The sequence below is a fragment of the Pleurodeles waltl genome, chromosome 6 (assembly GCF_031143425.1).
Source record: "Pleurodeles waltl isolate 20211129_DDA chromosome 6, aPleWal1.hap1.20221129, whole genome shotgun sequence".
In the NCBI taxonomy this organism is placed as follows: Eukaryota; Metazoa; Chordata; class Amphibia; order Caudata; family Salamandridae; genus Pleurodeles; species Pleurodeles waltl.
Window position 1 is genome coordinate 372,194,439 of NC_090445.1, and position 24,149 is coordinate 372,218,587.

At 41.9% G+C, this 24,149-nt stretch overlaps 1 protein-coding gene across 3 annotated transcripts in view; it reads left to right on the forward strand.

Moving 5' to 3' along the window:
* NFATC4 (nuclear factor of activated T cells 4) overlaps positions 1-24,149 on the forward strand; it is a 420,369-nt gene that overhangs the window by 227,559 nt on the left and 168,661 nt on the right. For all 3 annotated transcript variants that reach the window (XM_069238283.1, XM_069238284.1, XM_069238285.1), the window contains exons 5-6: positions 7,521-7,693; positions 23,519-23,659. In XM_069238283.1, the coding sequence (XP_069094384.1) occupies positions 7,521-7,693; positions 23,519-23,659 (314 nt within the window). The remainder of the gene's footprint in view (positions 1-7,520; positions 7,694-23,518; positions 23,660-24,149) is intronic.

Below are 24,149 nucleotides of genomic sequence, written 5' to 3' on the forward strand. Positions count from 1 at the left end.
TAGAAATGGGGTTTCTGCTTGCCTAAGGTATGCACCTCAGCCAGGCAGAACCTATCCGCTCTAGTCAGGGCAAGGGAGTTACACGTCCAAGATAACCCCTGCTCACCCCCTTGGTAGCTTGGCACGAGCAGTCAAGCCTATCCCAGAGGCAATGCGTAAAGCGTTTGCACAACACACATAACACACGTGACGCAAAATGTACACCACAAAGTAAACACAACACTGAGCTATGTAAAAATAAACTGTATTGCACAAAACATAATTAGACCAACATTACATGTAAACAATACCCTGCTACCTTAGCAGTTGTCAGAACGTTACACAAGTTACTAATACTCTGCAAGAATACGCAGTTGTCACATTAGAACATGTAAGTACTCAGGATTCTGCAACATAAGCAGTAGTCAGGAATTACAGTAGGAATTCTATGCACTTGTAATGATTAACTCCTAAATACCCATAGAAGGAACATTAGAAAATATCTCACAAGTCATATACATACATATCAGCAAATCATGCCCATAAAAGGAACATTAGCACATATATGTAAATGCAGGAAAAGCAGGTAAAAACATATAAATTCCCCTAGGTCCATACTTGGCTCACTGAGCCACTATATTCCTAAAAGTACCTGGTTTCCTGTAGCAGAGGCACTCCCTGTGCCTAGAAAGAATAGCATGGGGGGCCCCCGGCGCTCCTGTGCACTCCTGGGGGCCATGCGGTGCTCCTGGGGGAGAGGGGCGGTCGGCACCCTCTCCTTGCAGAAAACGGGCCCCCAATTTGGATGGGGGCCTGCCTCGGCCTCCGCACACCCTGTCCTCGGGGTGGGGGCCAGACGAGGCCCTAACAATGATCAGGGGGAAGGGACCTCCATCGAGGTCTTCCTTCCCGGGTTTAGAACAAAAATGCCCGTTGGGTTTTAGAGTGAAAAAGGAGTGTCCTGCTCCTAGGGCAGAGACCGGGGAAGGGGGTGCTCCCTGCGCCTTCCCTGAGGCCTGCTTTGAGGCTGATGGAGACTCGGACCCCTCCAGGGGCCCGAGGAGGCACTCGCCCACACCTGATGTGATGCACGAGTGTAAGAAGTTGTTCCCGGGCCGCTGCGGTGATTCCTCAGGAACTGGGGCGGCTGGTGCCCCGGTGGCGCTCCCGAGAGCGGACCATGCCCCGGGGGCGCCGACAGGAGCACACTTGCTCCGCTTGCTTTCTCCTTGTGCCCCGGGGGCACTAGAAATAGTGCAGACCTCGCACTAAGTGAAAATCCAACGCCTGGGCTGCGGCGGTGATCCTGGGGGTAATTAGAAGGTACTTTCCAAAAGCGCTAAAGCAAATCTGCAGCCCTGGCTGCGGCGGTGATTTTCTCTAGGCAGAAAAGAGCGCTCCCAAGGCGCTACGCAGCCGAGGCAGCACTCCTCGGGCTGAAGAGAGTTTTCAGAGGTCAGGGGCCTCAGCACCCTGCCTCTGGAGACAACAGGGAAGAAGGGGGGCGCAGGGCTGGAGAACCCAGCAGCAGGTCAGCACAACAAGGGGGTGCAAGCAGTGGCAGTTCCTCCCTTTGACCAGGCAGGTCACAGGTCAGCACAGCAGCAACAGTCCAAGGTGGTCCTGGTGAGTCCTTTCAAGAGCGTCCTGTCCAGCTCCAGGTAAGGTTCCTGGAGTCCAAAGTGATGTCCAAAGGATGTCTAAATTGTGGGGAAAATGCCTCTGTACCTAGGTTTACAGTGTGTTTTACAATGGGAAGGCGAGGGGGTTCCAGCCAGTTACAGCTGGTTCTGGGAGTGCCCGTTCTCTCCTCCAGCACAGGCTCCAAACATCAGTGGTGGGTGAACAACCCTATTGTGCGAGGCCAGGGCACAGCCTTTACAAATGCAGGTGTGCCCCGCCTCTCCATTCTCTCAGCCCAGGAAGGCTTTACAATATGTAGATGCACCTCTCTGACACCTCCACCCTCCCTGTGTACAGGCTGTCTTAGAAGTATGCACAAAGCCACAACCGTCAGTCTGCCAAGACGTGGATTGGAGGCAAGCTGCAAAACACCAAAGCCATAAGCACAGATAAATGCACACTTTCTAGAAGTGGCCTTTCTGTGGTATTAATAAAAAATACACCTACACCAGTAAGCAGCATTTCTCATCACTATCACAACCATACCAAACATGCCTACACAACCCCTCATAAATCAGACAATATCCCTTACCCATAAGGCAGGGCATTTCCAATGCAATCCTGTGAGAAGGCAGCACTCACAGCAGTGAGACACCAAGTTAGGCTGTTTGTCACTACCAGGACAGGCCACGCAACATGGCACATGTCATGCTTTCTACATACAAGGCACCCTGCCCAAAGGGCTAGCTAGGGCATGCCTTAGGGGTGACTTACATGTAGTAAAAGGGGAGTTCTGGGCCTGGCAAGTACATTTAGATGCCAGGTCCCTGTGGCAGAAAACTGCGCACACAGGCTCTGCGCTAGCAGGCCTTAGATAGGTTTGACAGGCTACTTCAGTGGGTGGTGCAAGCAGCGCTGCAGGCCCACTAGTAGCATTTAATTTACAGGCCCTGGGTATAGGGATTCCACTTTACAAGGGACTTATAGGTAAATTAAATATGCCAATTAGGTATAAGCCAATCATACCAATTTTGTAAGGGAGAGCACATGCACTTCAGCACTGGTTAGCAGTGAAAAAGTGCCCAGAGTCAAAACGTCAGCCAACAAAGGTCAGAAAAATAAGGAGGCAAAAAGTCTGGGCAATGACCCTGTAAAAGGGCCAGGTCCAACAAACCTGAAAAGAGGAAGTTTCTCAGGAGTCTGAAGAAAGGAAATACTGCATAGAGGTCAGAAGCTTGAAAGAAGGTAGTGCTGTAAAAACATAGAAAGTGAGAACTGCATGAGCCTGATGGGAGGGAGGTAGTTCTTCAACAGTCTATACTATAGGGAATGCCAGAGGAGCTTGGCGATATTCCAAGAGTGGCATTGGAGGGAAGCAACAGTCCCTTTGAAGCTTGGAGTATCACAAGCATCTGTCATTCAGGAGTCCGAAGGGTGCAGGATGAGATTCAGAGGGCAAGAGTGGTGCACGAGCCTACAGAATGAGAAATATAGCAGTATACTGAAAGAAGGGAAGAGAGCTACAGGAACCTTGGGAGATGAGGCATGGCTGGAACCACGAGGGAGGCCACACTGCAGGAACCTGGAGTTTGTGCTGTAGAGCGAGGGAGTCAGCAGCTTTGGCCTCGGAGAGGGAATGCTGCCTAGAAGGATGGAGTGCGCATGACCACAGAGGAAGAGCAGGCTGAAGGACAGATTGTTGCATCAGCTACTTACAGAGTGAATATTGTCAGCTGGTCTAGGGTGCTTTGGTGCAGTGTGATGCTGAACTGTGGTTAATTATCTCTTGGACAGCTCATAGCAACATGCTGTAGCTCTCAGGTTTCCTGGCGTATGCGAGAACTGCAACTAGCATACTTGTAGTCCACTTTCTTCCATCATAAATTCAGCATCACAAGTATCAGAATGCAAAAAAAAACCAGCCAGAAAGAGTTGCTCACAAATGGAATCAGTATACCTGACAGCTTCTAACAGTTATCTGGCCCTATGCCAACCGCGTTTATGCCATTTTACCGCAGGGTTCATTTCCAGTGCTGCTTAGAGCAATCCCTGTGCTCTGGAGTCTTGTATACATTGCTGGGGGCAATACTTAATGCTGATACGGCTAGCCTCTTGCAGAGATCAATGATAACATTTGCTTCAAAGTGCATCCAAAGTGTGACACGTACAACTTCACATATAGCCACAACATAAACATGGAAAGCAGGCTTAAAACATGGCAGCTGTGCTCGAGCATATGGTTCCCGACGAGCTAGCCTTTGATCATTTTGGCGTCTTTACTCAGAGCCTAGATGTAGTCATGGGTGGTGGTGGGAAGTCCTCCACCACAGCTCATTTATCAATCTGAGACCCCAAAAATCATGCTAACTCATTAAGGGTGCTCTCTGTTTACAGAACAGTGACTCCACAGCAGCGCTGTGAGGTTAGGGGTCATGCAAAGTGCGCTACTCGGAGAGACTGGCTGCTACCCTCTTTAAAGATATCAAATGAACCATCCAGACATAATAATCTAAATGTATAGGTAAATATTACCTTACAGAGGATGTACAATCGCCGCATTCTAGTTTGTTTTGCTGTTTTTCTTTAAAAAAAAAAAAAAAAAAAAAAGCAAACTCACCCACCGACCTAGGTGGCATGCTTCATCATTGGGTTGCTCCTCATCCGAACCCCATATATGGCGGTATTTTGGCCCCAAAGTTTTGGGAGCTCTGAGATGGAGATCTTTATGAGACTGGTTTGGGATCTAGAGATGCTTAAATTAAAATTGTGTATAAATGACCCACAGTTACTTTAAGGAGCTTGGCGGACACCTTCTGTTCCAGTGCATGGCTAGGGAAAGTCACAGAGGTAGCTGAGCAAGGCTACACTTTAGTCTGAAACTGGTGACCTAGTAGAAATCTGTCAAACGGTTACCAAAATATCAGCACGTGAACTCCCAGTCTGTTGTCTCCATCTTTTACTGGTCTGAGGAATTACCGGATAGGGAGCCCCTGGACTCATGGGCCATACAATTCTGACTTGGGCTGGCAATTCAAAAAGTAGTTCCTTCTGTGGGAATAGCCCCTAGTACCAGTGGCTTTCTATCTTTACATGTACTGTGGTTGTACGATTGTTTTTTTGTGGGTGCTGGACTTGCCAGACACCACTATTCCACAATTGCTTAAACCATAGTGAGTTATTGGTTAAACTCTGCAGTTTGATCCGTGCCAAACTAATAGGTACTATTTTCAAGGTGCTTGAATCAGGGTAAACGTTTTTTAAATCATTTCAAGATTGGTCTCCGAATGTTTTGAATTGTTCTAGCTGCTTCCATACAACATACGGTAAGTTTGAACCAGACCACATGCACCCATCACTAAAGTGTGCTTGCTTTTAATCCATTGTATAGACATGTTGATTGTAATATTTATGGTTTACTTTCTTTGCAGACAGACTGAGGTCATTCGTTGTCTGTGCTTTATACAATGTGTGAATATATAAACAAGTATTCAGTTATAATACATAGGATTTTGCAATTCCTGTAAAAACGCATTTCCCTAATTTCTTTAAAATATATGGGATTTTCTAATTATCTAATTTCTTTATAATCGGTGACTAGTGATGCACTCAGTCATTATGAAGAAAAGACGTCAGTTGAAGCAGTTTTTCAAAACAACCAAAATGGAATACTGCTTTCCTTTCTTCTGCTCTACTTTAATAGCTCACAAAGACAAGCAGAGAGAATGTGCTTATTTTTGTACTCCTTAGAGAAAAGTTAGAATCTTTCTGCATGTTTCTGCACATTCTGAGCCACTGCAGCTTTTTTTTTTTTTGACGGACTTGTACTGAACTGTTTCTAATATCTGTTCACAGCAAATATTTAACAGGTTTTTGATGTGTTTAATTTTGCATTAGAGGTTTGATTTTTATTTGTCATGTTTGCACACATGCTTGTTGTTTCTTATGAAAGAGCTAAACACCAAGGTTTTAAGTAGTTTATGGGAAAGGTGGCGGTGTGACCATGTATTATATGGGATAAGGCACTCCCTGGTGTACATGATAATGGATTTGCAGGTCACGTCGGAGTTCCATAGCCTAATAAAAGAACTTGGCCTTATGCCTCTGTATGGTTATGGAACTCCTTGGTGACTTGAAATATCCTTACAATGTACAGCAAGATGTACTTTACCCTTTATATAAGCAGTGACTTGTAACGCACCCAGTCACCAATTTTAAAGAAAAGACAGCAGAACTCAACTATAATAAGTTATTGTAGTCAAGCTCTAAAATCACAGTGCCTGCTGCTAGAGCCAGCAGCAAAGGTAGAAGGCAAGTCAGGTCACAGAGCAGCTGTTTAAAGCAACAGAAATTAAACCTTGCTTTTCTTTCTTCTGCGCTATTTTTCTAGCTAACAGTGACAAGCAAAAAGAACATGATTACTTTTTGCATTCCTTAGATAATTATAGAAAACCTAGAATATTTCTGCATAATTCTACACATTCTGAGTTACTGCCGCTTTTATTTTTTTACTTTGTTTTTAATTACTTGTATTGATCTGTTTCTAAAATCTTTTTGCAGCAAATATCTAACAGATTTCTGATGTGTTTAATTTTGCACTAGAGGTTCTATTTTTATCCTTCATGTTCGCAAAAATGCTGTCTCTTTCATATGATAGAGCTATACACCAAGGTTTTAAGTGGTGTGTGGGAAAAGTGATGGTATAACTATAAATTATATAGGATAAAGTACCCCTTGGTGTACATTATCATAGATTTGCAAGTCACATCGGAGTTTCATAGCCTTATAAAAGAACTTGGCCTTATGCCTCTGTATGGTTATAGAACTCCTTGGTTACTTGAAATATCATTATAATGTACAGCAAGGGGTACTTTATCCCTTATATAATCGGTCACTAGTGACACACCCAGTCACCAGTTATAAAGAAAAAACATCAGAACTCAACTGTAATAAGTTATTGCAGTCAAGTTCTGAAGTCACAGTGCCTGCTGCTTGACCCAGCAGCTGAGGTGGAAGGCAAGTCCGGTCACAGAGCAGCTGTTTAAAGCAATGAAAATGAAACCCTGCTTTTTTTTCTTTTGCTCTATTTTTCTAGCTTATGGTGCCACACAAAAAGAACATGATTCTTTTTTGCATATCTTAGATAATTATAGAAAAGTTAGAATCTTTCTGCATAATTCTACCCATTCTGAGGTACTGCCTATTCTATTTCTTTCGTTTGTTTTTAATTACTTATAGGGATCTGTTTCTAGTATCTTTTTGCAACAAATATCTAACAAGTTACTGATGTGTTTAAATTTGCGCTAGAGGTTCTATTTTTATTTTTCATGTTTGCAAACATGCTGTCTCTTTCATATGATAGAGCTGTACATCAAGGTTTTAAGTGGCGTGTGGGAAAGGTGATGGTGTGACTATAAATTACATGGGATAAAGTACCGCCTGCTTTACTTGATAAATAAGGATATTGTAGATCACCTTGGAGTTCTTTAACCTTATAAAGGAATTCTGCCTTTGGCCTCGTTCCTCTATTTGGTTATGGAACTCCTTAGTGTCTTGCAATATCCCTGTAATGTACTGCAGAGGTGACTTTATCCCTTATATAAAATGTGTGTTATACACTATATGAGCAGAAATGTATTGGGTTTGAATGTTGCTGAATATTATAAGTTCTGATTCGATATGCATTTGATTGTAGTATCAGTGCCTTATTTAGAGTAAAATGTAATAGTTATTTGTTTAAAAAGCAGGTGCATTTTACTCACTATTGAGGGATAGGTATTTGATTACAAAACTTCATATATAATCCCTGTGAATTGAGTAAGATGTAAGCACAACCAAGTGTTTTATTATAAATTGTATGCCATCATACTTTTGTGTATTGGTTTGTGTTGCTCTAAAATGTCTGTATTTTACACTTCCAGTATTGACTGTGCAGGGATCCTGAAGTTGCGGAACTCGGATATCGAGCTGCGGAAGGGTGAGACGGACATTGGGCGGAAGAACACACGAGTCCGGCTCGTCTTTCGGGTGCACATACCGCAGGGCAACGGGAAGGTGGTCTCTCTACAGACTGCCTCCATTCCTATTGAATGCTGTAAGTAGGTTCTAGGCATTGTCCAACAGTTGAAGCCAGTCACACAGAAGGCCATAATCCATTAAAATGAACCCTTTCTTCCTGGGATTTAATTCCCTAGTCACAAAACATTGTTGTAGGGATGGGATTTAATTTTAATCAACTAGTCACACAATCATACATTCCCGTCACAAAAAACACTATTTAAAACCAGAGGGATCCCCCTTTTGTTACTGAGAAACCATTTGTCTGATCACATCTTTTTACTGAAATGTGATCCTACAGTTGTTGAAAAGTAACCTTCATTTCACAAAACATCTTTCACTTCTCTGGAATTAATCGTGCATTTCTGGGAAATTAAGCCTGGGTTCAGACCACAACATATCTCATCTATAGGTAGATGCCATGGACAGTTACTTATCTGTAGCAATACATCTCCTGCAAATGTGTTCTCAGAAGCATAAGCAAAGGTTTTCTGCGATGATCAAGACTTTTGAATTTTTTTTTCTTCCTAATTTCCATTATAAAAAAACATAAGTGAGTCCTCAAAACCCTCATTGAGAGCTGATACATTCTATTTTGAGCACTGTTGGAACTGAGTACTCAAAGAATGCAGTGATGTAAGTTATCCCTTTTAGTTAATTTAACAGTTAATTTAACAGTTTGCATCTGTTACCCTAACCTCACAGAGGCCAGGGAGTTAGGGTTAGGTTGCAAGTTAAATACAAGCAACAAGAATTAGTGCGCAAAAAAATTGTGAACATGTTGTTTCCCAGCGAGATATCCCCTTCAGATTTCGTTGCCTAACCAGCCAGTAAAGAGGAGGTTATGTTTGAAGATATCAGAGTTCTCTAAAAAACACTTAATATTGTATACGGCCAATCTGTAGCTAGATCTACCAGAGTTATATATAGTGTGATACACTGAGATAAAATCTAAATGGTAACAAATAGGCAAAGGCAGTAAGTCTCACTTTTTTTAAAGAAGTAGTGACATTCACATTTTCATTCCCTTCATAAGTTACAATCAGCATTTCCCAATGCGGACAGCAGTACCTTGTTACTAGAGGTGCCTCAGGTTAAGTGCAAGTGCTTTATAAAGCAGACTGCAGTCCCGTAGGCCGTTATTAGAGGTCCCATAGGTATAACTGCTCCTTTTTAGGGTCGAGCCTGCGCTAGCATGCGCTTGCGCATGCATATCGCTTGCGAGACGCTGTAGTAGTTAGAAAAGGGCTTGGAGCCTGTCCATGTCACGTCAGTGTCTTTCATTGGTTCGTGGGCTTGGATTTTAAAATCTGCTTGCTTTCATTAGTGGAAGGCATGCATACATCATGCCTTTTCTGGTGGTTAGCCCTCCTCGAGCGCAGCGACCAAGTACAGAAAACATACGAGGCTCGCTGTTTTCTGTCCGGTTTGTGGACTTCTTTTTACGCAGTGCGATCTCGCTTGGCAGAAGTCGAGCGCTTTGCATGACATCGACCCTGTTACATAGTTAATTGCACTTTTGCCGGTTACGTAGATAATTGCACTTTTGCATATAGGTTTCACTACGAGTGAACTGTAGCAGTGCGATCACGCTCTTTTTTTCCATTTAATGAGGCGAGAAAAGTCCGGTTGGGAGTTTACAACTGCTAATAGCTCTAACTCGGAGAAATGCGAGACCCATTGCATTGCAAATGATTGTTCAATATACCACAACCTGAGAGAAGGCTTAAGTTATACACAATGCAGAGATGGCCATAGGTTAGGCATGGTAGAGTAACTATTTTTGGTATGGTAGTTTAATATAGTAGGTTAGCTAAGGTAAGTATTGTATAATATCGCAGCATTTATCTGGTTCTTACTACCCCTGTGCAGGGTCCTGAAGCACTTGTCTACATGGGTAACACATTACACCATATGGTAATATGGTCCATGTGGTGCGTGATGACCACTGAGGTGCGGTTATCCTGTTATGGGACGCAGTACGTAGCAGTGTAGTGGATCATGAAGTGTACAAGACAGACATGTAGTTGTCTGGTTTTTAGTATGCTGGTAGCTTTGAAGAAGCTCTGCAGGCCTCTTTATTCTGTTTCTTATGATATAGTCTGCTTAGCTGCTTAGTGCACCTCATTGCCCAATGTGAGATTGTGTGTATTGCTGTGGTCCTGAGCTGGCATGGTTGGAGGGAAAGAGAAGTTAAGTGATCTGTTAGGATTAGCATTTTTATTATCATCCCATATCTGGGTGTGTTTGTGAGATGTAAAGAAGCAGTTAGATTGTATAGATATTTGGGACCTGAAGTGATGGACTATGGTGAAGTCTTCTGAATTGTTCAGCAATGTGTGACCGATCTCTTCAGTTATTCCGTGCCTGTTCATTTGATGATGTCTGTTCTTTAGGTTGTACAGTGATGGTGGTAGACAACCCTCACAGCAGATGTCTTACGTGAATTTCAGAAGTACAAGTTATAATTTTCCTCTGACCGCAGCATATTTTTGGTTTTAGTATAATTGTGAGTACATAACTATGTAATGCCACAGCGAACCAGAGATCAGCCCTTCTTAGCTTACCTGCATTTCGAAAGCAGTTTGCTGCTTGAGTTGTTTGTAATTCGTGGGTCGTATAAGATGAGGATTGCGCTTTAGGTTGCAATTGTATTCTGGGCTTTGTTGCTGCGATGTTGGTGATACAGTTATCTAGGAAATAGCCATTTTTTACACTGTCTTCAGAAGTGTATCTGGTCTTGCATGCTTCTAATGTTGGCTTGTAGTGAGTTCCTGAGGTTGGCGGCTTGTACTGAGAAAGCAATGCCTCCTACGGATTTCTTATGGCACTGTGGTATGATGGTAAGTAGTGCCAGCGTGGAGCACAATGTTCTATTTGGTTTGTAATGCTTGACTTTCATCTTTAGGTATAGTGGTCCTTTTCCTTGGGAGGTTCTGTAGGCAATACAATGAATCCTTCTCAGTGTCTGTAAATAAATACCGCAAAAGCAGTACCCTGTCAATAAAAAGTTAGATTGCCCCACATTGCACTTTATTTTATTTCTTTATATGTCTTGTTCATCCTCTTATATAGTGCCAAAGTACTTAATTAGAAAAGCACATTTTGGAATGTGTGTTTTTAATTTCCTTACAATGCGCTCTTGTAGGAAGCTGGCTTTCTATATAGTGCACTAAAGTGAGGTACACTGTGCAGAGAGTCCAATGGATCCCCAATTGGTATTGCAGAGGCAAAAGTAGATAGGACTTATGCTCTATTTGTGGTAGTGTGGGTGAGCAGTTAGGCTTATAAGAGGGTAGTGCTAAGCATTTGTTGTACTCACAGAAGCAATAAATGAGACACACTCAAAGAATAAATCTGAGACCAACTTAGAAAAATAACATTTTTTATATATGTTTCCAACCCAAGAACTTCATAATCAGGTAAGTAGATTTTCAGGCATAAATACTTTGCCATTTCAAAAATCAACACAGTGCAATTTTTCAGTTCAGCAATGTTAACCTATGGGAGAAAAACAAGGATGGAGTTTTGCAGGTAAGTACACAACTTAGAAATCCAGTTTTCTGGGTTTTAGGTCAACACCAGGCAAGTTTAAATCAGTTCCAAGAGTGCACCCACAGGGGGGGCCGGGTGCAGAAGTCAAATTCGGAGTTAGCGCCCAAAGTTAACCAATGGAGACTGGGGGGCAAACAAAGATGTATTGCTCACAGGTGAGTAAAGCGGTGTCAGGGGTCGATCTCCGGGGGTTGAGGTAAGTACAAGGGGGGGCCACAAGGCAACACCAAACTTGCACCCTTAGTGGCACGGGGTGGCCGGGTGATGACTCAGACTCAGAATCACTTAAAATGACTTCCCTGTTCACTTACTATGTCTGAGAGTCGACAAAGACATAGCAGGGGCATATCTGCTCCAGCAGGTATGCCCTCACATGTAATATAATGCACCCTGCCTTTAGGGCTGGAAGGTCTGCTAAAGGGGTGACTTAGATATATTGCATGCAGTGTAAAGGGGACAGGGCACACAGGCTGTATGCCATGTCGTGTTTCCATTTTAGTTCTGCACCAAGACACTCAGCCTGTGTAAGCAGCACTGTGTGCACTTAGTGAGAGGGTCCCTGAGGGCGGCACAATTTGTGCTGCAGCCCTCGGGGGCCTTCCTTCAGCACCCCATGCCTTAGGTACCAAGGGCACCATTATTATGGACTTACAGTGGTAACTAAAGGTGTGTCAACTGGAAAAAACAACTGTGCAGTTTTGGGGGAAAGAGATCTGGCACTGGTGACCTGAACCACAACCCAGGCAAAAAGTGGGTGGGGGTGACCATGTCATAAGAGGAACTTTCCTACAGCTTTGCATTTTAAATCTGACTTATAATGAAACACGTTGTTATACAAAACACTTTTTAAATATTAGTACATAATCCCCAACAAAAACACACATTTCTCAAAACATTGCCATGCACATCTGCAGTCTCAGGCAAACAATGGATGCTAAAGGAGTGATATTCAAATGTTCTAAATCTTTCTAAACAGACCTAATATAAATTAATCAATTATGTAATATAAAAAAAAAATAACAAGTAAAACATGTAATATGGTCCTATATTGCCCAGTGCACCGTGAATGCAGTCCTCAGAACTTAACCAGTAAATGAGATTTTCTCTTTCCAATACACTTTCATGTTTACTGATATTCAGGGCCATTGTCACCCCTCTATGACCTATCTTACTATAGGTCGATGTTGAGGGATGAAATTCATCACCTTGCGGAAGAGTGATAGATGAAAGAATGTGTTTTTCACCATTTGTATGGCCCGGAGAGCCATTGACAATAGGCCATTTGGTACACTACAATGTTTTTTCACTTTGTCCTGGGGCTTGATAGAATACCCAATCAGGTTCAGAAGGCTGCCAATTTTAACTTAATGTGCTACCATATTTTTCCTTCCAAAGAACATAAATTCTTGCGTTAAAGTCCGGCAATAGGTGAATGCGACCAGGGGAGAAGGCTGGTGTATAGCTGTCGGGACAAGGTAATCTTAATTAAAGTCAGAGACCAGGCATCAATACATGATGTTTCATTGACCTGGTCTTGTCAGTCTCCATCCTGCTTCCCCTCCGCCTGCTCCCCAGGCCTCTGAGGTTTGTCTCTGGTCTGCTCTTGTCATTCTGCTTCTCTGGGTTCCACCAAGCTACAGTTCAGAAGCTGTGCCAGACAAAAAGCTGTCTCAGTCTGGTTTGTCTAGCAAAGGAAGTGGCCTTAAACACCAGATATAGGTGAAATACATTCTTGTACTGCTGACAAGACATGATTATGGAAAATCGCATTAGGATTCTCACAGTCATAGAAAATAACATTTATAATTATTTTATTCTTCCTGAGCTTGTGTTCCTTTTTTTTTAACACAAACTCAGGAACATTAAAATAAATCTCCTAGGCACCTAAGGACCATACTAGGAGAATGGATGGAAGCAATCCAATGTTAAAGCTGGCTTACAGTCGAGTACTTTAAGAAAATTTATTCAAAGAATTTGATTAGACTGCAGGCCATGTGAGAGAAGTATTAGGGTAGCTCTTCTGTAGGTTGTTTTCTGTTAGTTGGGATTTATTATTTCTGAATGATGGCATGTATCAATGTTTTGATAAAATGTCAATAAACAGATCTTTAAAAAAATGTCCTGAGAGTAAAGTCTTAATTAAATCTGAAACTGCATCCAACAGCATACACTATTCTGAGAGTCTACAGAGCAGCGTAAAGTGTTCATTTATTCAAAACAAGTGATCTAGTGTTTTACCTAAACCCATAGCTTGACCAGATAATAGCCCATTGTAAGAAAACCATCCTCTTTGTCCTAATCACCCTAATTTTTTAGACTGAATCTGGTGGTTACTGATTCTGAAAGTGACCTGGGCTCTAACCTCTAAAAAGTATATTTTAATTAGTATAATTCTAATTGGCAAAGACATCCCACCTGTAAGCCCCTAATATTTGGTAGGACAGGTCGGTTTAGAAACCCGAATGGACTTAATACACTTTAGTGTGCACAACTGTGGTGTCTAGTGGCATTTTAAAGCCAGGCCTGCTTTGCAGGCTGGTTTTAATATAAAACGGTGTCCAAATTCGACTTTGGAATGAAAAGCACTTCCAAATTCCAAAACCATATCTGTTTTACTTATGGGTCACCTCTAAGATCTGCCATAGGTGCTCGAAATGCAGTGTGCATAATTATAAGCAGGGACAATATTAAAGATTATTTATATGGCCTGGTAAGTAAAAACAACCAAAGTTGTTTCCCATATTGTTAAGCTGCTAGCCCTATAGACTAACATGGAGAAGTCTTTATTAAAGTCAGCCTTTGCATTGGAGCTAGCTAGCAATACCATTCAAATAATCAAATTGATGATCACACTAAATCCAACAACTTGCCAAAGTCGTATGTAATATAACTAGTACAGGAAATTAGTTTTAGAATATCCTGAAGTTACTTAAAGCACTCCTGTAGCAGTCTCTTCTGATCGGTCAACCTCAAGCAGCCTGAGCTAAGCTGCTCCCTGAGTAGGTGCAAAGAGGCCTGCGGTTGCAGCAATACAGCCATTTGGTGGGGAGAGATCTCCGTCTTGGAGAAGCCAGAGAGAGGAAGGGGGCTGGGTATATAAGTTGGACTTCCAAGGCAGGCTCCTTTGCAGAAAACCAAGGTCACAGGACCCAGACACTCCACCCCCACTTCCTTGAACTCCAGCCAGATGGGAACCTTCCCCCTCCCCCCCCAATTAGATTTGGATAGGGGCTTGAAGGGGAGTGTAGTCACACCTTTGTGTTGTTACACTAAGGAGAGATTTTGTCCATTTTGATTTTTGGGGCAATGTTGTATCCTGGGCTAGAAAATATGCCACGCTGCACAGGAAGTGATTATAGCAGAGGGATGTAGCTTTACCCCTATTTGTTAGGGTCCCTCCTCCTGCCAGCCTAGAATGGAGAATATATATGGCAGAGCTGCAGGATTTCCTCAGTTCAATGCCTGGAAAAGAAGAAGGACTGCCCTGCTGGACCCTTGGACTGCACTCTGAAAGATTGCAGCTGCTGCACTCACGAGGCGCCACAAAGAAAGGACTGTGTCTGACTCTAAAGGTCAAGGAGTGGATTCCCTGACCAGCAACAGGTACAAAAGAGCTTAAGAAGAAGTCACCAGCAAAGCCATAGAGAGGACACCCCAGCGGACCATTTGTAACTGGGCTTTTCCTGGACAGCACAAGTGCATTATGGGAGATTGAGTTCTAGTCCCCAAGTGTCAACCCAGAACCTTTGAACCCTGGGGCAGTGCTATAGAACACTTATCTCCTCAAAGAAACCAAGAACCAGTTAGCAGCCTCATCTGAACCGATGCGAACCGATGCAAGATGACAGTGCTTAGCGGCCAGCTTGAACGGAACCAACACAAAGCCTTGCCAGACAGTTTCAACAGAACTGAAGCAAGTTGCCACGAAGCGTAGCAGAGCTTAGCTGCATCGCTTCTTTGGAACCAACGCAACATAACATGACTCAGGACCTCGCATCGCAGTCCTCACAACAGATGCCGGATGATGCAAAGCCTCACAAAGCAACGCTGCACAGACTACGCACCAAAGACATAAGGTACAATACTCAGCGGGCCTAATGTGATCCTGTGCCCAGCCTGTGCTCCATCGTGGTCAGCCTGAACTTGTTACTATGTTCCAGTCCAGCGCAAACACATATCCTCAGTGGTGCAATTTTTACCCATCATATCTCTGGTTCCCTACATTGGATGTTTGTAATTTTGGTGTTGTTTTGAAGATAAAAATATACTATATTTCTGTCAATTGGTGTTGGAGTTTTATTTTGTTGAGTTGCTTACATATTTATTGTTTTGATGATATTAAATGTTTTACACATACCTGTCTCCTAATTTAAGCCTGACTGCTTGTTTACTAAACTATTAGTGGTTGAGCAAGGATTAATTTACTGAGGCTTAACTGGACCTATTAGTAATTGGGGCATTATTACTAGCTTAAGTGAATATCCCCACCTACTAATAACCCACTTCCTACACTCATGTTAGGTTTTGTAGGTAGGTACGTTTTGTAGGTAAGGTATTGTAGGTACCACAGGTGTGTATGGTTATTATGGTATGTGGTTATGGTAGGTAAGTAGTTACAGTAGGTAAATAGTAGCGGTAGGCATGATAGGTAAGCATGTAGGTATGTTAGTTATGAATTGTTAAGTATAAAAAGGTATACAATAGTACTACTACTAATAATAAAATCATAACCCTTTTGCTGTGCAGTCAGCATTAGCAGAGTTAAGCTTTACCCTCACAGAAGTGTGTTGTAAAACTGAGGCAACAGTTTAAGTTTCCTTTAAAATAGGTGAACATTAATAACATACACACCAAAATATTGCACAATAGATAGTTTTTAAAAAAAAGTCCTGTATTCTTGTTGTATTTGAAATTATTAGTTTGCGTGCAATGTAGTTTACAGGTCACTTATGTTTGGCCTTCTTAACTACTTAGGCCAACTTGAAAAACCTTCTGGCCTCTATGGAAAGCCATTTCAGAGTGATCAAAACCGGGGTAGTGTAATCTGATCTTCTGGCATCAGATACTAGTCATGTTTAGTGTGGAAGGTCGTGTTTAGTGTGGCTTCTGGGTATACCAGATAGTAAATAGTTGCCATATAGGAGCATCAAGAGGACAAGTGATTGAATAATAGTTTACATTTCTTTGTTAGGGATTAGGTACTTAGGGATTTAGTACTGGGCACTTTTTGCTAAACCGTTAATGTGGCTTTGCAAATTCCGGTTTTGTTAACATTAAAGCCCAAACGTAGCCTATTTGACAAAGTATGGTTTACAAGCGAGTCAATTTTTGCGTTCTGTCAGGCTTACATTGGAGGATCACAGTAAGAAGGGCAGAGCATCGTGAATTCCTTTTCCTAAGGGGGTCTGTTTTGAGATGAAGTGTCACCTGTAACTGAAGAGCCCTGCAGAACTTACTTTGACCATCATGTCCTTTGGTGTGAAATCGTTCAAATGCAACTAAATGGCATCAGCATACAGATGAAATGAAATATTGGAATACCTCAGGAGGCAAGTGAGGGCTTACATGTACAAATGAAAGAAGACTTGACGAGAAGGTGGAACCGTGAGAAATGCCTTGTTGAATAGGCAACGTACTGGAAAGAGAATTTCAAAGTTTAAATTGCTGAGATCGGTTACCAAGATGGAATTTGAACTATTCCAGAATTGTGCCACTGATTCCAATCTGTTCTTCCATCATTTTTTAGAAGGGAGGCATGACTGACAGTCTCACCTTGTAACATCACTATAATTGCACCCAGACCTAAAGCTTTCTGGAAATCACCAAGTAGGTTGGTTTCCTCAATTTCTTACACAGTGTTAAATGTCTTTTGTTAAAAAGGGAAGGCATAGCAGAAGGTGGTCAGATCTTCGGGTATTGCATTCAATTTCTTGAGAATCAGAGTGACCTGTCCAATGTTGAGATGACCGGGACCTACTCCTTGTATCAGAGATGTATTGGTCACATTAGTCAAAAGGGTGTAAAGGATAAGCTTATATTTTAACACTTTAAACAAGGAGTATTTCTCTCTGGTTTTTCAGATCAACATGACCTGCAGTAAGTGTATTTTCATTGTGGAGATAGAAAAGATAGGTTAAACTTTTTCACTTTGTTGAAGAAATATGACATGTTCTCACTGTTCTCTTCAGTGTTTGAGATATCAAGTGAAGTTGGGAAGTTTTTTGGAGTTTTTGACAATGCTGAAGAGCGTTGTAGGTAAATTTTGCTAAGCTGATCCTCATTCTGGTGATTGCCTTAGTTTCAAAGATGTGTTTTTTGTATTTATTATGCCTATTTGATAGAGATTCAAGGTGTTGCCTTGAAGGGTTTTCCACCATAAGCTCAATAGCAATAGCACTGAGTTCCATTAATTCTTTTGTAAACTATTCGGTCAGCTTGTTTTCAGACCCAGGTATTTGCTTTTTGTTTGTCCACCTTGGGGATGATTTGGTGCATAGGATGGAGATGGAGGAATCTGTGTGACAAGTCTACCGGTCCTGAAGTTTGGATATTTGTTATGTCTTTTTTGAAGTTATGTGGGTGTTGAGCACTGTTGTTCGAGATCACTGTTGATCAGAAACAGAGACCAGTAAGATAGAGTTGTGTCATTTGTTTCAGTGACGTGTGCAAATACCCCAAAAAGATGTTATTTAGGGGTGGAACTGTTTTTTCCAGCAGTAGGTTCTATCAAGGGTCAATGAATAAAAGATTTTCATCCGAAGTAAATGATGTGGCATATCATAGACTTCCTTTCTGATGTTTGTGCCTTGATAAACTGACATTGGATAGAGGGTAACTGATACATTTTTAGTTGCTTGCATTGTATGGAAGGTCTGTGACTAAAAGCAACATCACTAACTTGTTCCACCACCTTATTTCCTATCGTAGGCAAATTATTTGACATCCACGTAAATTAAATGGTCAAGAACTGTCTGAGAGGCATTTGTAAGTTACATTTCTATCAAGAATAGTAAGTCAAGGTTTTTGGTCTATTTTATGTGTGTGATTTTAAGTCAGTCTGGCTACCGACCTACAGTTGTGGAACAGCATCTGAAAGAGCAAGATCCATTTTTTTGGTGGAGTAAGAGTAGCTCGGATTCCGCATGAGATTGGGTTCACACTGTTATTGTTATGTTGCTGTACCAATTTATCTCTTTCTGGATGATTGAGATTTTGGACGCTTACTTGTTGCAGTCTTAGAATTCATTAGTATAGTGAAATGTAATCTGTTCTTTGGTGTTACTCTTAAATAACACTTGATTCTATCTTTCTGAGAGGGGATTAGATATGACCTTGCAATAACCAGGATAAAAGGAGGATGAGGAGGAGAGTAGGTGCGATCCAATACTGTTTTCAAGAAAATACACTGTCGTTCTTATGTTTGTAATGGAGGTAGTAATGGATTTCAATTCAGGTAGGAGAGAGTCTGGTTATTCTGCTAGAGAATTTAAGTTGGTTTTGTGTGTGAATGATCGATTTTGGAAGATTCATAAGAATTGGACAACTTGTTCAATGAGTGTTCTAGTTCTGCCTCTGCGGAGGAGTTTAAGAATGATGCTAGGGTGTTACGTTTCACAGATCAAGCTATAGACTAAGAAAACTTAATCTTGAATAGAACTTGTCTAATGACCAGTGAAAGAGTGTTTGTACAAGGAAGATGGCAAATGCAAATCAGTTGTGAAAGAGGTCCTAAGTGAGAGATGTCACTTCAAGGATTGCCTCTTCGAGCTGGATGTTTTGAGTTACAGTTTAACCGCTAGTTCCTTGACCAATGGAGTGCATGGTGGGTCCCTGTGTTTATTCTCTCAAGAAAAGTGGGAAAACTGTCAGGGTTTGGGAGATGGGATAAATAGGAGCGTGCGTAGGAAGCAGGGAAGGGGAGTGACAGTGGGTGATGTTGGAAAGCGGCTTCTGTGTGTGGAGGAGGGATTTGAGTTGGTCAAACTAAGTGAGAATGTAATTTGCTGATTGCAAAATAGAAACCTATATGTTGCCTTGGATGAGCATTGAATGAATTTTAGCAAACTCTGAGGCATTCAGTTCTGTCATTAGTGTTTCCTTCCAGAGGAGGGTGGTTTGAGTGAAAAAAACCAGAAGGTCTTTTTCCAAGCAGCCCTTGCGGCCATAGTGATAGGGATCAGAAATACAGGTTTTTGGGAATTCCCTCTTGACTTTACGTTTCAGGTTTTTGGTAGTGTTTTTAGAGTAATCAGGACAAGCAAGTATTTGTAGGAGTTTTAACTTTGCATTTGACTGTCTCTTGAGAATCGAAAACCTGTCTGTGTGATACATCATGCAAGGAGAGGTAGCATGAACGTTGGGTGTAAGTTTTAGTGGAAGTAGATAAATGGTTTTGTAGAAACTTTGTTAATACAATTGTCAGAACTACTTTTTGGGTTGAGTAGGACTCTTAGCAAAGTCAAATTTAAATATGGGAACACAATGCCAATAGATATATTTTTATTATTTTTAAGATAGGCAGTCAGTATTTGCATTTGCTTTATCAAACAGCTAATTTAGAAAAGTTGGCTAGAAAAACTGCCCTTCCCGTCAAATGTGGTGTTTTGCATTAGAGACAAAATAGCACCCTTAGAATCTCTTTTATTTAATAACACATTATTACTTTTCATTATAATGGTTGGGGAATTCCACAGTCTACTTTGGCGTTTTATCCATTGATTAATCTTCCATACAGTTTCCAGTCACTTTACAGATTATACTTATTCCTCAACTTCTTCTCCATTTTTATCCAGATTCAAGGCTTCAGACCACGTATCTTTGAAGGTAGTGTGAGAGGCTGTACTCCCAAATAGTCTGTCCTTGGGACTGAAAGCTGTGGGAGGAAGGAGAAGATCTCTGCACATACCCCTTGTCCTCAACCACCTCACAAACCCTCATCGTCAAACAGATTACAAAGCACTGTAAAGAGCAGCACCTTCATAAAGGAAATCCTGGTATCCTGGGGTATAGGTTAGCAGTCTTGTCTACTTGTGTTAGAATACTGGGCAGGCATTTTTGGAATGTATAATTATGAGTGCTGACAAGACTCTTACTGTTACAACGCTCTGAATATCTCTGGGTGGTGGTCGTTTGAGCTTCTTAGTTGGATTAAACTTGTTCAGTGTCATTTAGTGTGCTGCATTTATGCTTCAGGGAATTACAACAGAAATCACCAACTGCAATGACAGCATCTACCTTGAGGACTTCAATCTTCCAGGAGACTGCTCTCCCAAGAAAAATAAAGCCTTTATTGTTAACCTCCTAAAACACCTGAACATTATGCAGCAAATTAAGAGGCCAAATACATCTTAGGGAAAGCTCTTAATGTAATCATCAGTGCTTTGCAGTTCCCCTAAATAACACCAGTCAGCCACATTGTAATCCCAACTTCTTACCCAAGTCAAGCATATGCAAGCAAGTAACCATATGACTCTTCAGAGATGTCACTATCAATACCTACTCAACTGATCAACCACAGTAATACACATTTAATTAAATGTCTCAGGAACTCAGGTCTCAGGAACTGTTTGAAAGTTTTAACTGACATTCATGTATAAATGAAAGTAATATACACAACAAAAAATCATGTTCCCTGGCCCAACTAAGACTTCACCAACAGAAATGTTTTATCCACAAACAAGGTAATAAATGTTGCAAAAAGCTATTCCAATATACCCTATTATAACTGAAGCCTCTGCTTCATACTTATAAATGACAAAACCACCTACTGGACATCGGCCATCATAGATATGTCTAATAGAAGCAAACCCTGTTTCAATACCAACAGACTCATCCACACTCCACTGAACTGGCAAATGCATTGCCATCAACATGTGTGATATAAAATCTGTAGTACTAGGAAAATCATTACCGAGCAAACTCATGCCACCACATAACACATCCAAGGTGTCCATTTTTACAATACCTCTCATTGTAGACTTCAGCATCTTCACAAGTCTCGATTAACCCTAATAGGGAAATTACATCTTCAACCGTTCTGAAATCCCTCACTGAAGAACATACTCCACATTTCAATGTAGTCATTGCCTTCCATACACCAGACGTTTTACAGATCCTCATCCTACTGACAAAAAACCTCTAGACCCTAATGGCTTAGCCAAGGCCTAGACAACTACTGATTCATCATCAATCTACCGGTCATAAAATAACTGAAAAAGCAGTTGCCATCTACGCACAAGAACAAAACCAATTAAACCATTTTTAAAATGACAACCCAATTTCAGAGAAAGCTGCTGAACCTAAATAAGTACTATCTAAATGATGAATGATGCCATCCTCACCACAAATGCTCTGGCACTAAATAAAAAAAAAAAAGTGTGTGATTCTACTCCCAAAAGATGGTGAAATCTAGAGGCAATATCACAAAATAAAATGGTGGACGGAGTGTTGAAACTTTTCAAACACTCACCCCCAGTCACAGATCTGGGTTTAATCCATCGTTATTTTTCTTGCCACGTCACCCCAGTTCAGACCCAGCCATATGCAAATCAGTCTTGACCCTGCTCCTAATGGGAGAGGTCCAGCCCGAACTGCCAAGCAAGTTCCTCCCTGAACAGGATTCAAGCATCCTAGGACCGGTTTCAGGGTATCACCCTCCATCAGCCAGGCTAGCTTGAAACCAGTGGTGCAGCAAGCAAGGGACCCACGTCTGGGCATACCCTAGACATACCCTAGGGAACAGGGTCAAGACTGATTTGCATATGGTGGGTCCAAACTGGGGTGGTATGAACAGCAAAAGAATGCTGGATTAAACTCAGATCTGTGACTGGGGGTGAGTGTTCGAAAAGTTTCAAAACAACATCCATCATCCTTTTGTGTTGCTAAAGTTGCCCTATGTGGGAAGGGAATGCCCAGACGTGGGTCCCTTGCTCACGGTGCCACTGGATTCAAGCTAGCCTGGCTGATGAAGGGTGATACCCTGAAACCGGTCCCAGGATGCTTGTTTCCGGTCCAGGGCGGACCTGGTCTGGCAGTTCGGGCTGGACTGTTCCCCTAGGGAACGGGGTCAAGACTGATTTGCATATGGCTGGGTCCAAACTGGGGTGGCATGATGAGCAAAAGAATGATGGATTAAACCCAGATCTGTGACTGGGGTGCGTGGTCCATCATCCTTTTTTGTTGCTAATCTAGAGTGAGGCCTAATGGTTGGGAGGTGGCTGGAACCATCACATTTAAGGCCTAATTTAGGTTTCGGCAGATGGGTTACTCCATCACAACTGTGACTGATATCCCATCCGCCGAAATATACATTTCCACTATTTCCTATATGATTTATGATTCGGAGGATGGGATATCCGTTGTTTATACCTGAGGGGCCAAATTTATTTCTGTGATTGGACAGGATTACGAAACATTCATTCTTTGGGAACTGGACATTATGACGTTTGTCCTTTGGGCCTTGATAGGCAAGAGCATCGGGTTAATATGCATTTTCATTGATAAGATCTTGAAATAGAGCTATGTTTCGGCCACATACATGGGCATTAAAATATTTTTCCCTCTCAAATATGGTCCTCACGATACATATGATGAATGGGACCTAAGACAGAGCCCTGAAACCACAGACATCAGAAGAGCTTTTCCATCATTTATCTTTCCAACCTTTACCAGTTGATCACTATTTGTTAGAAAGGATATGAAGCATCCCGCACATGGCCAAAGAAATGCACCAGGATCGTGATTACATCTATTCTGTAAAATGTGAATCCTGCTTCTTGAGTAACTAGTCTGAACTCACATAACATTTCTTTTTCGGTAAATGATTTTTTCGCTGGGGTAATTAACCCTTAACTGACCAAGAAGAAGTCTGCATTCCTTGTAAAGTAACACTGTACCTCCAAATCCATGTCTTAGGCGAAAGAATCCACACTTCGTGAAAAAGGAATCCCCTATTCACAACCCTCTTTTTGCAGCTCCATCTAATGGGCAATAAGTTCTACATTCGTGTGAACCAGTTATCTATTTACAACACATCAATTCGATGGGGTGACGGTACCAACAGAACGAAGAGTGTACTGAACCCATAGCCACATCACCAATTCCCAACTACATGCTTTAATTTATTGGAATCTTGTATTGACAAATGTTTTCACTGGCTATTAGTCTTTTTCAGGAACCAACTACTTAATAATCACAAGAAAAATCCATTCTAGCTAACCTGTTGGTAAATACGAAGACGTGTGTTGCCCTGGATTACTAAGGATGCTATTTTTTTTTTCTTTCCTCCCTATCCTCGTCCCTGACGCAGCTCAGCGCTCTGCTCAGGAGCTGCCCCAAGTGGAGAGCTACAACATCACCGCCTGTTCCGTCAGTGGGAGGGAAGAACTGGTCCTTTCTGGCTCCAATTTCCTTCCTGAGTCAAAGGTCATCTTTCTGGAAAAAGGTCCTGGTATGTAACATGCAGCTATCTTCTGATTTAATTTCTAAGCAGCGCGCTGTCCCGCCCTAGGGTAATATGCTTCTACTGCTACCCAGTTGTGATCCTACACGTTGATAGTGGGATGAGGATAAACTCTACTGCCGCCTCCAACCTGAATTTTAATATATTTATTTAGAAGCTCTCTTAGCAGGGATCCCCCTAACTCTCAATGCTGCCACGTGCAGTGTTCCCAAAAGTCTGTGAAAACGAGTACTACCCCAATGGTGTTGCTCTTCTAAGACACATCTTATTAATTCCATCAAGTTGTTCTTCCACAGTGTTTGCCATATAAAATGTTTCATATTTCAGCCTAGTGGTAGAAGTGGTGTGTCACCACATCCACCAATTTGTGTTCTACGTGCAGCAAATGTTCCCAGTCTTTAACACTCATCTTAAATGTGTATTCTTTAGTTGCCACCAAAAAGTGTTCCCACAAGTTTTACCACTCCCCCAACTAAAT